The following is a 16,856-nucleotide window of genomic DNA, read 5'->3' as shown; positions in this document are numbered from 1 at the left end:
AATACACAATTTTCTCATTACTTTTGCATATTTTATGGTGAGGGTCCTGAAATAAATACTGAATATTTTCCACCTAAAACAGGGACATGGAGTCCCTGTCTCTAAATCTGTAACAGATTCCAGATTATTGTATGCACAGTTAAGAAAGGAAAGGAGTGAAAACTTGGGTGTTGGTAGCCATATAAACAATTTACAGATCCATCAAATATATTAGGGCATCATAATATATAAGAAACTAATGCGGGTTGTTTATTTCTTTAATAAAGAAATATGAATCCTTTATTAATTTTTAAATCATGGAAATAGAGAACCAGTGTAATAGGAAGGAAGGTACACATAAAGCTATTAATAAAGAGTCACAATAGTTGCTGTGCTTCCAGTGTTACCTGTTGTGCACATGGATGTTTCTACCTCACGATATGGAAGATGCTCCATCCATAATTACATACGATAGATCAAAGCTAATCTCAGTTAATATGTTACGGATATGAGAACTTCTGATCACTTTTTGACTTTCTTAAACTTTCAATGATGGTGTCTCATTATTAACTTTTTCTCTCTCCAGAAATTTGACGAACTTCAGGACAAAATTCTACAGATGCTTTCTCGATTACTTTTTCAACATTTCAAAATCTTCTTGCCATCCAGTATTTAACAAACTAAACCAAACTAAAGAAAAAATAACCAACAGCATCTGTCGAAAAAGATAATTTGGAGGACTGAGTACAAATCTCAAAGATATACTTGTTTTCTACGAAGGTGAGCAAATTGTGTATGAATTCACACCTAAACATTATCCATATCAATTTTTTAAATTCCTTCTTTGAAATACTGTAATTACAAACATAGTATGAATAGTTGAAAGATTTCTAGTGCATCCATGAATTTAAATCTACCACATATTTTAGAATACATTTTTCATGTGTCTTTTTCATACAATGTCACCATTTTTGTGAAAGTAGAGAGAATAATTTCTTACTTTATTTTGAAAGATTAATTTAAATGCCTATTTTTAAAACTCTTCAAGCGGTGCAAAGAAATCTTTGGTTTGATATGAAACAATGTTAAATAATTTAAATGCATTTTAGAAATCAGTGTTTCATTAATGGTGCAGTTAAATATTTAAAGTCACTTGTCTTGATTCTAAAGATTTGAATGTCTGTGCAAAAATTTTAGAGATCAATTTGAAAACTTGTGCACTCCTTAGATATTGAAGAAATAAATGGAAACTTTTCTTTTAAACATTAATGTTTATGTTACAGTATCCACAAATTTGATGTTTAATGTATAGGAAGATAAAAAAGAATGCACACTACTGATATACAGAACATGCATGCATATATTTACCTTCACAAGACGGAGGGGATCCTTCAAACTGCAACTGTGCATTCAGTTTGCAGGTTAATATATCTTGTCCAACAAGGGCGAAACCAGGATGGCACTTGTACTTTGCAAAATCTCCTGAAAAAGTTATTGACAAAAAAGTTAATCCCCAAAAAAAAACTCAAACAAAAGAATATCAAAATCTCAGGTGGAAGATGAAATGTATTAATAGTTAAAAATTCAAGTGAAAACATTTGAAAGAAAAGAATATACTATTTTTTCACCTATTTCAAAGTCATCATCTTCTGTAAATAAATCTGCATGTGGAACTGTGGGTGGAGGCTGACACTTCTTCAGCTGATAAGCTGCAAATTTAAGTGAAAAAAAGATTGAATACTGGTGTGTTAAGAATTATCTTACAGAAAACTCATTTTCTATTCACACTTCCCAAATCACCAAAGCTGCAGTGAACCTCATGGTCTCTCAGTTACAACATTTTCCAAGTTAAATATAATGACTTTACATAGTATCTAAACAAAAATTATTTTTTATCAGTATAGATAATACATTACACTGCCTAGATAGTTATAGATTCATTGAAGTATTGGATACACTTGTGATGTTTATGAGGAGATTTTTGCAGCTACAAGGCTGTTGTTTCATGTTGCTGCCTTTGCTCCATTTGATAAGGCTAATGATTATAAATCACAGATCACTTAGATTTCCAGAAAAATCTGTAATTACCTGTCACATACCTGGCATGTCATATTAATTTTTGATTTAAGCATACTTGAAGTTAATCTTTCCCAGGATGCAGGTATATATATTACTTTAAGAAGAAATAGAAGGAGTAATAATAATAATAATATAATTTTATGTTACACAAAAAAACCCCAACAAACCACAATGCCTTTAAAGCAAATATCTTCTCTACTCTTCAAATCTGTTTCAATAAATTGTGAGCAATCATAAGGAAGGTGACCAGTACAATGACTGAAATGTTTCTGAAAAGGAGTAGAATGCTTCCAACACCCAAAGAAACCATTTCTGCATAAAAAAAATCCAAACCAGATATTTAAGATTGTGATCAGAGTGCACATACTACAGAAAAGCTCTTCTCTTCATAGAATTAAATTACAGTCAAGAACACAAATCCTCCTGGTAACTTGAAAGTCCTATCCACTTGCCATTGTTGAGAAGCTAAAGAAACACAAAATATTGGGAATCAGCCCTTATCTTCCACAGAAGCTTCTACAGCCCATCACTGTAAAGCAATTGTACAAGGAGAAAAAAAAAAACAAACCCTGGAGAGTTTTTCATCCATGGAGAATTTCAGTATTTTTTCATCCATGGAGAATTTCATTTTTTTTCATCCATGGAGAGTTTCCATGGACAGGGAAGAGAAAGCATACATGTTTTCCTGTGTTCTTATATTTTTGTATGGTGTTCCTGCTACATATGTGTGTACAAACACATATATATAATTATTATTATATACACCCAATAGCACCAGTTATTCTGGTGAACACCACTTTGCAACCTGCTTAGACACCTGTAACAGCAAGTGTCTAAGAAACAGACAGTAAGCAGGTTTCCAGAATCATGTTTTCCATGAAATTAAAATTGTACTTATATGCATGTCCCGCAGGGCCCTTGACTTCACTGAACTAAGACACCTATCTCCCAGCATGCGGGCTCAAAAAATAGGAATCCCTTCAACTTAGCCATCAAGAAGCCCAGTTTGCAGGTTTTCTCAGCAGTGGCCTACGTCACTACTTTGAATTTAAATAAAAGGATGGACACCATTCACATTGTATGTGATTTCAACCCATGGGACATTATGCAAAATATTGTTATGCAAAATAAAGAAACGGTGCCGAGAAAAAGAACTAATTTATTTTTCCCTTTCTAGATTAATGCACTACGTACTGTGAAAAAGAATCTATCTTGCCTTTTTATCATCTGAAGTCATCAACCCTGACTACACGCTTATGTACCTTCAACTTAAGGCTGGAATATGCTCTCACTGTCTATTCCCTATAGTCTAATTCTCGGGCACTATCTTGTTATGTGGGAGCTATATGTTCCCTGCATGATGACTAAAGCCAGGTACTTTAGATTTTTGCTTCTCAGGTAAGTGCTTTAGGTTACCATGTATCATGCCCTTTTTTTTTTAGGAGAAAACCACAGAAAGGAAAATCTGAGTACTAGTTTCATAAAAAAGTCCCCATGCAAATAGTCATCTTCAGGTACTCTCTTTCTGTGGTGTTTCCTCCCATCCTTGTGAATTAATTCACACTATTTTTTTGAATTACAGTCCAGAAGGCTAACAACCTTCCATTTAATGTACATAAAGTGTGAATTAGTTAGAACTAGAACTAGAATTCAGCGTTTTACTTCTGAGTTAGATGACTAATTTGCATGTCTTGTAGCCTTGACTTCAACTTTGAACAAAGTATTTTGCTGGATACCAGTCTTTAGCTGTTCAACTATCTCACAGCATCTCATCAACCTTTCTGATCATGAGTCCCAGCATGGTCAGCTGGTGAAGAATTTTACTACAGAAGGTTAAAAGTAATTTAACTAATAAATAAGCAAAAATAAATCAAAAAGTAAAAGCTCAATATTAGATAGTGATGATTAACATTAAAGATATAATGTAGCTTATTCAAAGACACAAATTAATGTTCGTAAGTTTTTTTCAATGCATTATTTTAAAAACTAATTTGTACTGTTATTTAAAAAAAATAGCAAATCCATGAATCATGGTAAATTTATTTAAGATCATTCAGCACATCACAAAGTTAAGAAATATTTTTAAAATTCACTAATAGATTGTGGTACTTAGATATTTATGATATAAAGCAAACTGACCATGAAAATTGAGGACAAAAAATCCTCCTGTTGAAAAATCACTGTGAAATTTGAGGAGGACTTGATTGGTGGAACTGTAAGCTGTTTCCAGAGCTGTGTTCCCACTGAAAACTCCCAGCTGCGGTGAATTATGGTCAGGACCATCCCTAGGAAGGGAAATGTAAAAAATCAGCCAAAGAAATACTGTATTTAACATTTAAATTAAGTCTATTTTCTCTGGAGAGCAGACAAACTTTTTTCAAAACATATTTTTCCTAATGATTCAAAATAAGTTTGTTTTCTTTTTATTTCTAGCAACATAGAATACTCTTTCTAACTTCAAAGCCTAATATTTTTTGAGAGACCAGGAGTACTTTACAATAGCTTTTATACTCCCATGGGCAAGAAATTTATCAACTGACTGAAGTTTTCTCTGTCTGTTCCTGTCAAAAATTCTCAGGTACATATCAGCTGAAAAAAAAAAAAAGTATCTAGAAAACTCTTCTAATCTAAATTTTTACATTGAGGGTGGCAAGGCACTGGAACAGGTTGCCTAGAGGAGTTGTAGATGTCCCACTGCGGGAAGTGTTTAAGGACAGGTTGGATGAGGCTTTGAGCAACCTGGTCTAGTGGAAGGTGTCCCTGTCCATGGCAGGGGGGTTGGAACTAGATGATTTTTAAGGTCTCCTTCCAACACAAACCATTCTATGATTCCATAAGTCACTTTGCACATTATGTGGGGTAAGGACCAGGCTTAGCCATAGATGAGAAAGTATTCAACAACTTCAGCATCATCTATGCCAGGTCTTCAGTGCAGATAGCCCTGAGATCAGTTCCTCCAGCTGGGGACACAAATTAGAGATGGTTTTGGGGGGTAAGAAACACAAGTTCAAAGAAGGGGAATACACAATATGAAGCTTAAAGACATAGAGGTAGAAGGGCTGAAATCCTGGCTTGAGAAGTACAGTCCGTATGTCTATCAGCCATATTAAGATATTAAGAAAATTTAAGAAAATCTTAATTAATGTCGAAATTAGTTCATGTCTAAAGATGTCAAAAAGTTTTGCCACAACTAACATATATTGCCTCATGTTCATGGAACAGGTAATTCAACATAATGCAGATTGTTACATCACTTTGACCTCACTGGCCTCACTTAGAAAACAGTTCAAAGAAGATCTGATTGATAACTGAGTTTGAGTTTCAAAGTACTTTTGGAACAATATTCTTAAAGAGTTCAATGATATATAATATTTTTTTCATATATATTTATGCTGTTTTTCCACACATATGACAACCTAAAGAGCAACACTAAGCAAAAGCTGTAGCTTGAGACAGTGAGATCTGATAAATCAATCAGAAAAAAAATCACTTTTGTTTTGAAAAATTGCATACCAAACTGCGATGTAGTCATTCACAGGTTCCGTTTGGAGTAAGGTAAAGTTGATATAAATCCCATGGCCTGGGGGAACAATAATCAACCAAGTACAGTCCTTGGAATTTGGGTATTCATCTGGAAATCCCGGGGAATAAACTGTACCATTCTGAGCGGTCACATTATAACCACAAGGAGCTGAAAAGAAAACAAATGAAAAATTAGTAGGAGAAACATACTTTTTTTATGCTAAAATTGGAATGTCAAAATGCTCCCAAATTCTAAATGCTCCACAGGACACAACAATCTAGGTCTTAATGACAGCAGGTTTCCTTGGTTGGTTGCTTCTCAGAGACAGAAAGTATTAATATTTCTAAGAAATAATTTATCCTGATGTCTGTCAGATTTCATTTCTTAAAATCCATCAAAATCTACTGGGAATATTGCTTTTATACAGAATTCTTGAAACTAAGTTAGCATACACTTTAAAAGTGGCACATTTTGCTGGCATTCAATAAACAAGCAAACAAATCTTGAATGTTTCCATACAACTGAACCATAACTGAACTGGAATAAAATTCTGGGAAAAAAAAAAAAAAAGACTGATTGTTCTTTCACTACCCTGAACACTTTCTTTCTGACAGTTTTTAGCCATGTTTAGTGATACTTCGCTTGCAGTTTGTATGCTGGTTATTCATATGACAAGTAAAATGAAGACAGAGACACAAATTAGCAAACACTTGCTGAATGAAATCTATAGGCGAATCAATGCCATGAAAAGGTGGTTGTTTTAATTCAGGGGTAGCAAATATGTAATAATGTGCTCTCATTTGAGTCTCAGTTTGGGAGAATTGAGTGATTATGGATGCAAGCATGGATCTCAGTAGACATATGGCCATTAGTGCAAACTAATGAGTTTCACTCATTAGAGTGAGACCTTAATCTCATCGGTGGGCACTGAGTCTAGCTCTGGAACTTTTCTTGTTAGATCTTACCATAAAACTTATGCTATTATTGTCAGAGCTCATGACTTTTCTCCAGACCCTCTTCATTTCTTTTTCACCTTTCCATAAGTGATTGAAGAGGAAAAGGAAAAGGGAAAGAAAAAGGAAAAAGGAAAAGGAAAAAAAAAAAAGGAAAAGAAAAAGAAGGAAAAGAAAAAAAGGACTGAGACATGCAGATGGATGTCACATTTTCTGTATGGTTTAAAGCTGCTATACCACTGGGGTAGCAGGATCATCTGGCTAGTTGACAAGAAGCTCTTTTTGGAGGAGTCCTTTCAATAATCACTGTTTTTACAGAACAGGTTAAGGAGGCTTTAACCACTTCACTTTCTTCATCTATATCAGTACTAGCTAGTATGCTGCATCTTCTGAGCTTAGAACAGAACAGCATCTGCTCCTGAACTACAACTCTTTAGTGCCCAACAAAGGAAACGAGCTAAGGAAAACGAAAGGTTGGTTCTATCTGCCTGATTCCTGGTTGCAAGTACAGGCCAAGTGAAGCTGATAATGTCTATCAGCTCTGATGTTTCAATGATGAGTAGTAGTGATAGGACAAGGGAAAATAGCTTTATACTGAAAAAAGGTAGATTTAGATTAGATATAAGGAAGAAATTCTTCACTCAGAGGGTGGCGAGGTAGTGGAACAGCTTGCCTAGAGAAGTTGTGGCTGCCCCATCCCCGAAGTATTCAAGGCCAGGGCGGATGAAGCTTTGGGCAACCTGGTGTAGTGGAGGGTTTCCCTGCCCTGCAGGGGGGTTGAAACTAGATGATCTTTGAAGTCTCTTCCAACCCAAACCATTCTATGATTCTATGATTCTAATTCAAGTACTATGATCTCAAATGAAGCAGTGGAAACCTATATGGGGATGAGAATACCTTGAAAAGACTTGTGAGCATAGGAAGCATTACATAATGCAGAGAAGCTTATATTGTGAAAGTTTATATGATAAACCTGAAACTCATCTACCTCAAGGACAACAACATCAGTATGAACTCGAGGATACCCACCTTCAGCCCCATGATATAGTAAGTTTAACCATGTGATTCTTTCATCACAGACCATAAAGCCAATGAACCTGTCTTCTGAATGGGATTAGAACTGTGTAGACCAGAGGCTTGGTTTACTAGCTTAAGATAGACAACTGTATGACCGAACAGGTGCTAGACAGTCATACATCACAGATCTCAGATGACTTAAGGGAAGAATACAGAAGAAAATCATGAAGTTCTAGCCACAGTGTTTTACGTGGCAACCACTAGCCCTACAATTACAGAAAAAAATTGCCCATGAAATCTCAGAAAGTTTCAAATTCTTAACAATTCAGTATTTTAAAAATGAATATATTTGCAAAATGCTGTTTTGCTGGGCAGGGCAGAGGTGTTGGAATTCATTCTGCTATTGGGTTGCCAAGTACTTTCAGCTTAGCTAAACATTACAGGCACACTCATTTTCTGTCATATGATGACAGAAAACAATCTCTGAGATTTGTTTTCACAACACTAACACAGATCTTCCATGAGATTCCTTTGTAGGGCAAGATTCCAGCCTCAACACCATCATTTACCAGCTTTTTTAAATTATTGTTTTACCTATCTATTGATGGTCCTGATATTACTTATCAGGCAAAAAAATAAACCAAATCAAGCCAAACCAAACCAAACAATAAACTCACAACTTTTCTTTAGCATAAAGGAAGGGAATTGTACAACTAGACTGAAAAAAATCTATCAGTTAGGACTTCTAGCAATTTGACATCTCATGCTGTCTTCCTAGTTTCAAGTGATTATAAAACCAGCACTATCAAAAGCCACCTAGTCTAACTGTTCTTATCTTCCCCCAAGTCCCAGGATTTTATTTCCGATTAACTAAATCTGAAATAGTATGCCTTTGGTCTCGCTAGGAAAAAGTAATACATGAAAATTTGTTAACAGTACATCAGGTGACTAAAAATATCGAACTATGATTATATAGAATATAGGAGTGGGATGATTTTTAATGCAAGTAGACAAACTAAATATGCTGCTTCATGTTTTTGAGAGAGACCTTCACTATGCTAACTCTCTCAGTCCATATAAGAAGTTTGAAGGGTACTGAAAATTTCTCTGTTGCTACTATGAATCCAAAGAAATAAAGGAATATAGAAAGGACATGGAAAGGATAAAAAGCCCTTAACAAGTAAAACCTTAGGCATGTAGTGCAGTAAATATAGTGATGCATTGCTAACAACAGGCCACAGACTTTATGTTAAGCTAACAAAACAGGTCACAGACACTCAGGTTTTTTCTGAACTTGTTTTGGCAGTTCAGAGATTTGTTTTAACTTGTAAGGACAGTTATCAAATGATCAGGTAACTACTTACTACCTAATTTTAGCTTTGTACAACTGTGTGATGTAACACAATATATGTTTGTCATGGTTTGATGTGGAGGGGGGGTGGTTCTGGTGGCAGGAGAGGGGTTTTGGTCCCTGTGACCTCCCCAGTCTTGGAACCGGGTTAGGCTTAGTTCTGGCCACCAGATCAGACTGCCATCCCCCTCGGGATTGAGCCAATAGGGCGCCTCTGCGAATTGCCCTATTTAAGTCAGGACAAGGGAACCAGAAAAGGTGCTTTGCCCAGGAGCGAGCAGAGAAGGGAGGAGGGCACTGCCCCCGCTCCCTGGCTCCCGGCCGGGCAGCTGCCTGCATCGGGCCGGTGCCGCCCACGGAGAATGGCGGCGGCGGAGCCAGCTGGGGAACTCGGGGGCACCCCACTCCCGGGGTGCCCACTGGGCTGAGTTCACCTGGAGAGGACTGAGACCTGAGAGAAACAGCTGCATCGACACCAAGTCAGTGAGGATGGAGCGGGAGGAGGTGTGCCGGAGCCGAGTTTCCCCTGCGGCTGATGGTGAGATAGCAGGCGGCCCCCCTGCAACCAGGACGGCCTCGGTGGAGCAGCGACCCACTCGCAGCCTGTGGGGAGAAGATGCCTGAGCCTGAGGATGGTCATGTTGGGATGCACAACAAGGCAGAGAGGCATCTGGAGTCTGCATGACGACCCACGCCGGAGCGAGTGGCTACAGCTCCCTAAGTACGCAAGACTGTGGTAAAGCCCACACCGGACCAATCTGTGGGGAAGGATTGTTTCCAGTGGGCTGGACTCATGCTGGAGAAGTTTGTGGATTTTTTCCTCATGGGTAGGGGATCCATTGGAGCAGGGGAAAAGGGTGTAAGGACTCCTTCTCCTTTAAGAAAGAAGCAGCAGTAACAGCACGGAATGAACTGACCTGCACTCCCCCAGTCCCTGCCCCCTGTGCTGCTGGGGGGAGGAGGTAGAGCCGGGAGGAAAAGGAGGAGGGGGGGAAGGTGTCGGTTTTAAGATCTGGTTTTGTTTCTTTCTGTCCTCTCAAGTAATCGGTTTTTGTTTCCCTTTGTCCTTCTAAGTAATCATTAATAAACTGTTTTGCTTTGAGAAAAGCTCTGCCTGTTTTGCCCAGGACCATGGTTGGTGGGTGCTCCCTCTGTTCTTGTCTCAACCCTCAGTCCCTTTGGTTTTTTTTTTTCCTCTCCTCTCTACTTTACTGGAGAGGGAGAGACTGTGTGAGTTTTAGTTGCTGGATCAGCCTAAAACCACGACAATGTTATATAGATGTATTTTATATATATTTATCTAAAAGTCTAAAAAAAAAAAGGTGATAACAAATAGGTTTTCTGTACAGAACTTCTTGTAGCCTTTCTCCCAGACTGAGAGCATTGACCTTAGGACCATATAAGTACCGCAAGGGTGAGTGTATATCAGAGAAAGGAGTAGATATTAGATGTTTGTCTGTCTATCATTACCTAATTTTAAATATTAGTATCACTGTAACCAGACTCTTTCATTAGACTGTTAAGACTTTCTTTGGAATAACAAAAAAATTGGCTTTACAGCTCTGGCAGGTTTTTTTTGCTCTTACCAATGTTTTGAGTGTAACAGACTGGTGAGTGTTCAAGCAACCTATTTCATAACTTACATGCAACAAATTATTGTCAATATATTTTGGCAACGGTAGAAAAGCAAGAACACCTAAAGATAATAATAGCAGAGATACTGTCATAATGATTTTACTACTTGAAGAGAACAGAGAAATATCAGGTGTCTTCAATATTCTGGAATCACAGACTTATTTTCCACATCTTACACACAACTCTTTTTTTAGGAATCATTTCTGGGTGACATATTCATTGTCAGATTTCCATGGGACAACTGCACAGACAACCCAACCTTTTCCTCTGAAGCAGTGTCAACTTTCTTTTATGAGACGCTACCAGATCTCTTATTTCTCTCAGCCTTCCGAAGTAGGCACAATCTTCTGTAGAAAGGTTTTGATCTGAACTTCTAAGAATACTGGCCATAGCCAGAAGAGTGATTTAATTCATTGATTTCCCTCTCAGACCCACTGCCGAATCCTAACAATCAGAGACCTTGTCTCGTATTTGTCAAAGACCATTTGTTTTCCTTATTGAGAAAACATTTGTGTCATAATAATTCTCTCAGCAGTGCTAGACCAAGTTTTAACGTACAGAAATGAAATTTCAGCAAAGCAAGTAGTGTACTACCCGAGAGACTGAGAAAACTCTGCATGCGCAGTCAAAACACTAAGAAATCTGCTCTTTAGTCAGAAATCATAGCTAGAAATGTACACAGCTGCACACACAATGGAGATACATGCATCAGCCCTCAGCTGTGTGAAGCTGTGCAATGTACATGTCTGTGGACAGGCTTGGAGGGCATGATTCATGTGCAAAGAAACCAGGACAAATGTGTATTTTGAATTACAGACATGTCAGTAACAGAGAACAGAGGAATGACTTCTTTGAGTTAGGAAAACTACTGAATTAAAACTATCCGGACAGGGGGACAGAGAAAAGAAAGAATTACTTTATCTTCATGTCATCATAAAGTAAATATTATTTTATCTTCCTGCATGTTAATTCAAACAGAAAAAAAAAAAAGTCTTTACTCTCCCTTCATCTGAGAAAATACAGAAAATGTTAATTTGTACTACAAAAGTCTAAACTACTCCTAATATAGACCTCGTGTCCTCAATATTCTTTTAGGAAACACGTTTCTCTAGGGAGTGAAAATGAATAAGAAATAAAAAAGATAACAAGGCTGCTATGCCTTTTGGTGCTGCATGGATACCACTACTCAGGAATATTACATATTATTCTGAACTCCTTTTACAACTCCAAAGATGTCTTTATTTTCTGTTAGATCAGAAAATAACATACTCTCTCAATATCAATTAGCCATTTTTAATCACCATCAAACTAGAGGAAACCCAGTGATGTTCTCATATGTAAAGTGAAAGCGTTTAATCAGGTATTTAATCTCTTTCAGGGTTGAAAAGTACATCTTGACATAAAGCTATTTTATTTTTTCTAGATGATTTAATTGTCATTGAAGTTAATCCATCAAATTTGTACAACATTTTTTAAAAGTCCTAAATATAAAATATTTATTTGTATTTTCCTTTGTTTTAAGACCTCTTGATTGCTAACTGAAACTAATATTACAAAGTGTACCAGTTTACTACTTGAATCATTTATCTTCAATCACGTTTTCATAAGAAGAGATATATTCAGATCTTGCCCAGTTTAACCGAATACTGTTTTTAATTAGAAACTAATATTGAAACCGAGAGAGGTATAGAATGATTTTTTTCCTGCAATTTCCATAAAATTATGTAAAATAGCCTCATTCCTCAAAAAAATAAAAATTGAGCTGATAAACTGAGGTAGTTTTATAAACATATATCAATAGTGCGTCATATAGTAAAAACATCTGATATACTTAAAATTCAGTTTTGCAACTTTTACTTAGTTTCATGTTCCTATTTATCTTATCTGTACGGATGGCACTCTATACACAAAATAATTAGAAGTGCCATTTTGTCTTTGTTATGCCTTTAAGACCTATCATATACAGATTACTGCTAAACTAATTGAATGTTAACTTTTGCAATTGAGATTTTGTTAACTGTAAAATGTATAGGTCTACATTCTGTCACAACACTGCTATCCATTTGTCATTAATATTTTAAAATTATTAAAATACATGATTAAACCATAAATGAGGATTCTTTAACACATTGTTTCTTTAGCTGAAAACTTTCATTCAAAGTGAGAAAAGAGGGACAATAAATCACTGCAGATAGTGTGGAAGAAACTAAAATCAAGCTAAGGCATCTGACTCAAAAAGCTTAGTTTAGGATGAAGAAGAAAGAAAGAAAGGAAGAAAGAGGTGTATGATCTATATAAAAACAAAAAGTGTTGAACTTTGGAATTAGGCACCTAGTTTTCAAAAGCATTCTAAAAACACTTAGTGGTAAAAATGCTGCTTGGCAGTGCCTGAACATAAAATTTCACAGGCTTTGGAAGAGTCCTACTGTAGTGCTAATGCTGAAGTGCTGTAATGCTAGATAGCAAAGACACTCTGGGTAGCTTCTTTTGCTGCTTTGATTCAAGAAAAGAAATTAACTTCGGATGTTCCAAAACCAGAGAAATCTCACACAGCAGTTATTTGATTAGGAAAAGGTGAAGTAGCTTATTAAACATGAAGGAAAGCCTTTAATTTCATGACACACAAAAAAAATAGAGTGCTTTATTATAGATCAGAATAACAAAACAAAATGACTTGTGATATTGATTTCATTTCTTATCAAGTGAGGAGCCTAGAAGATTGTTTCTCATAGGTGAATGACATAATGGTTACCTTTCTTATCCATCCTCTCAGTTTAGTTTTAATTTGTTCATTTTATTCTCATTTTGGATTTACCACTTCAAAAATACATGCTGTAAAAGACTAACCTTTTAAAGTTAAATGCTCCATGTTTATCTTGTTAAGACGTCAGAGGATTACCTCAAATGCCGACAGTTTAATAATAAAAAATACTAACTAAAAGAATAGCTAGAAAAATCTCTAATTCTAAGACTACAAAAACATTCAATGAGCCAATACAAAATAAATAGAGTATGAAAACAATCTTCAAAGAGAACAGAGATTATAACTCGCCTAGAAATCTAAAAAGCTAGATTTCTAAGAACATATGAAAACCAATGTGGTTTCCTACTTATAAACACTTTAAATTGCATCTTAGAAATTAATGTTTTTTAAAATTCATTTTGGTTAGTAATCTAAAAGGATATAGGGAGAATATAGATCTGATGTCTTAAATTACTTTATTCTAGGAGTGCAAAAAATGTAGGTCAACATTAATGGAAAGAGAGAAAAAACATCTCTTATCTTTTTATGTCCTTTAATGTATTTTCTTTATTCTTATGCAAGATAATAAGGCACATTGTAGCTGACTGGCAGAAGATATCATAATGAGTTTTAAAAACCTGCATTATCAGGAGGCAAGATTTAGGACTAAATACACTAATACTATCATTTAGGAGAGTAAATCATATTCATACCTGTTATATAAAGACTGCACAGAAGTTATTTTATCAAGTTATTATTTCATATCCTGCATATGCTTTTCAGATATTTTTTCCCATATTTTTTGAAAGTGGCATAATTATTTCCAAACAAGATAGTCCCTATGCTTACTTGATATTCTGCTTGTAACCTTAACTGTTCTTTTCATCCTAACATTGTATTGTATACGGAACACATGCTTATATTCTATCACCATACTTGGCACTTTTATATGACTCTTCAAAGGGTATTGTAAAACTTCACTGTATGTTTAACGTGAGGAAAAATATTTCACATTTGTTTACAGTGCATAATGAATAACCTTGTATTTTCTTTTGATAAAAGTGAATTCATAACTCAATCTCCCTTGAATAAAAATATCTTCTTTAAATAGTCCTTCTCCATCTTTGATTTCTTTGGAACTCTAATTAATTATTCATTAATTCATGTAATACATAGAAAAGTATTTTTTAAAGTGCTATTATTTGTAATTAAAAGTCACATGGATCTACAGATCACATTCAATGTAAGGTCTTATGTATCTGGAATAGAACTTGTAAAAATTTAAGTGCAAAATTGAAACCTCCAATCCTCCCATTCCTTTGTTGTCTAATTCAGGACGCAGCTAAAGACAGCACCCTTGGGAAAAAAGAACATAACTGGAATACTTAAGCCCATGTTTTCGGCTGACTGAATGCTCTAAAATAAGCACAGAAGTTAGCTATAATAGTCAACAGAAAGAAATAGGTGTCCTTAATAGAATCTTTCAGTGCAAGATTAGATATGTAACTTAAAAGGTACAGACACTTTTAGTTAAAAGACATGGGAGATGATGGTTCACATCTTTAATCTAAATATGCCATTGGTAAAAGAATCAGGGGGGGGAAAAAAGAAAAAAAAATCATTATAAGTTATAAGCAACCTCTTTGACAAAGATGTGATGCATTATCAAATTATATGTCTCTAAGGAAAGCATTAGCCCTACTCTAACAAAGAACTACATCTTCTCATGCCTCTTCACTCTTTTTCCGTTGGGAGGTATAGTTTTATAAGAGACCCCATATTGCCTATTGCAGTGTGGATCAATGGAGTTGCATAAGGCTTAGAAGGTGCTTCATAACACAATTCCAACTATAGTTTGCTAAAACAATGTATTTTTTAAACAATTAATTATGTTCCTATGCCATTTTTTTTACACATTCTTCTTCCTGAAAGAGAAATTAGTAGTCCAAAGTAGGTTTAAATTATTTGCATGCATTCCTGCTTACTTAAATTGAAGTATATAATTTTGCGAAATGTGTAAATTGTCTTTGAAATTATTCACAGTACTAAAATACTCATTTGAGAAGCAAGGAATTGCAGTGCTAAAGAAAATTTTTCATCCACCTAGTGTAGCTTTTGCTTCTGACAATATTCAACCCTCCAGATCTAATAAGAACTCACAGAAGATTCCAAAGTAGAAAACATTATGTTAACTTATCTGTGCTGGGTTTATGTGGTGGAGTTTTGGTAGCAGGGGAGGGGCTACAGGGATAGCCCGTGTAAGGAGCTGCAAGAAGCCTCCCCAGCTCCAAGTTGAACCTGCCTTTGGCCTGATCAGATCTGCTTCTGGCCAGGGCTGAGCCAACCAGTGCCTCTGTGAATAACATTTAAGAAGGGACAAAGAAATTCACACTATGCAGGAAGCTCACCTGCAGTGAAGAGAAGAGAAAGGAGAAGTGGGGGGCCTGACTCCCTAGTTTTGTCATAACATCCTGTATGACACTTTGTTAAAGCCCCTAAAGGTCTACAGGAATGTCAGGAATTGTGTTTCTGCATGTGTATTTTTTAGATGAAAGTCTAAGTAAAAGCTTTACAATGGAAAATTTGATATGTTACATTGTACGCTGCACTCCTCGTCGCCAAATCAGAAAAAAGAAGAAAACAAAATAAATCACATGGAGCTTAAAATAATTTCTGGCAGCATCATGACTTCTCATAATTAATACAACTGACAGACATTAGCAGGAACGATAAATCATTGCTGACGAATACGATTCATAAAACATTTATGATTTATAAAAGCATATGCTATTCTGACTTTAGCTGCTTACATTACAGATTAGGATAAAGGTGCAGTTCATCAGCAAAAGCTGCATTACACACACACAAACAAGTAAACAAAAATCAGAAAGTACTGTGAGTTCTGTAGCAGCAAATGTACTGCCAAAAAGTTACCTTCACATCTGGGGAAGTGATAGTTCCAATTTCTGTTGATTCCATGTTGGCAGGTGAGAACAGGCTGACCCCTCAAAACATATCCAGGATAGCATTCAAATGATACTGACTGACCCACACTGTAATCTGAGTTGACTATATAGCCATTCAAAAAAGGAGGAGGATCAGGGCAGTTCTGTAACTCATAAGCTGGAAGAGAACAGAAGTATTTTTATTGCTTAGTCAGCTTTCAACACAGGAAGTAAACATTACTACAAATTCTGTAATGCATTCCATAACAGGTAAACACTGGAATGCCAGATTCCAGTAATAGAGTGATTAACACGTAACAAATAAATCATCCATTGAGACCATCCAGATCTCGATAAGGAATGAAAAAATTAGCTCTAGAGACAAAGCATAGGAAAGATCAAAATCTGGAATAGAATGAATTGTCATATACATTGAAAATTTAGAGAGGAAAGTCAACGAAACATAAGGTGCAGGGCACGAAGATGGAATATTATGTTTTAGTAGTTCATGTCGAAGCTTCAGATTAGGATACTATATAAATTATACCGTTACTTTTAAATAAATTTCTAGGCTCAGACCTAGTGCCTAAGATCTGAGAAGTAGTAGTTTTAAAATAGGATAACATTTTTT

The 16,856-nt window shown here is 35.8% G+C and overlaps 1 protein-coding gene across 1 annotated transcript in view; it reads right to left on the bottom strand.

The window, feature by feature from the left end:
• CSMD1 (CUB and Sushi multiple domains 1) overlaps positions 1-16,856 on the bottom strand; it is a 1,221,578-nt gene that overhangs the window by 115,439 nt on the left and 1,089,283 nt on the right. Inside the window, exons 42-46 of the mRNA XM_086608338.1 lie at positions 16,215-16,403; positions 5,572-5,749; positions 4,198-4,343; positions 1,608-1,688; positions 1,348-1,461 (exon numbers count right to left, since the gene is read on the bottom strand). Coding sequence (XP_086464464.1) covers positions 1,348-1,461; positions 1,608-1,688; positions 4,198-4,343; positions 5,572-5,749; positions 16,215-16,403 — 708 coding nt within the window. The remainder of the gene's footprint in view (positions 1-1,347; positions 1,462-1,607; positions 1,689-4,197; positions 4,344-5,571; positions 5,750-16,214; positions 16,404-16,856) is intronic.

The sequence above is a fragment of the Tauraco erythrolophus genome, chromosome 2, assembly GCF_009769465.1.
Source record: "Tauraco erythrolophus isolate bTauEry1 chromosome 2, bTauEry1.pri, whole genome shotgun sequence".
Lineage (NCBI taxonomy): Eukaryota > Metazoa > Chordata > Aves > Musophagiformes > Musophagidae > Tauraco > Tauraco erythrolophus.
Note: the sequence above shows the minus strand (reverse complement) of the source record. Positions and strands in the feature narration are given on the sequence as shown.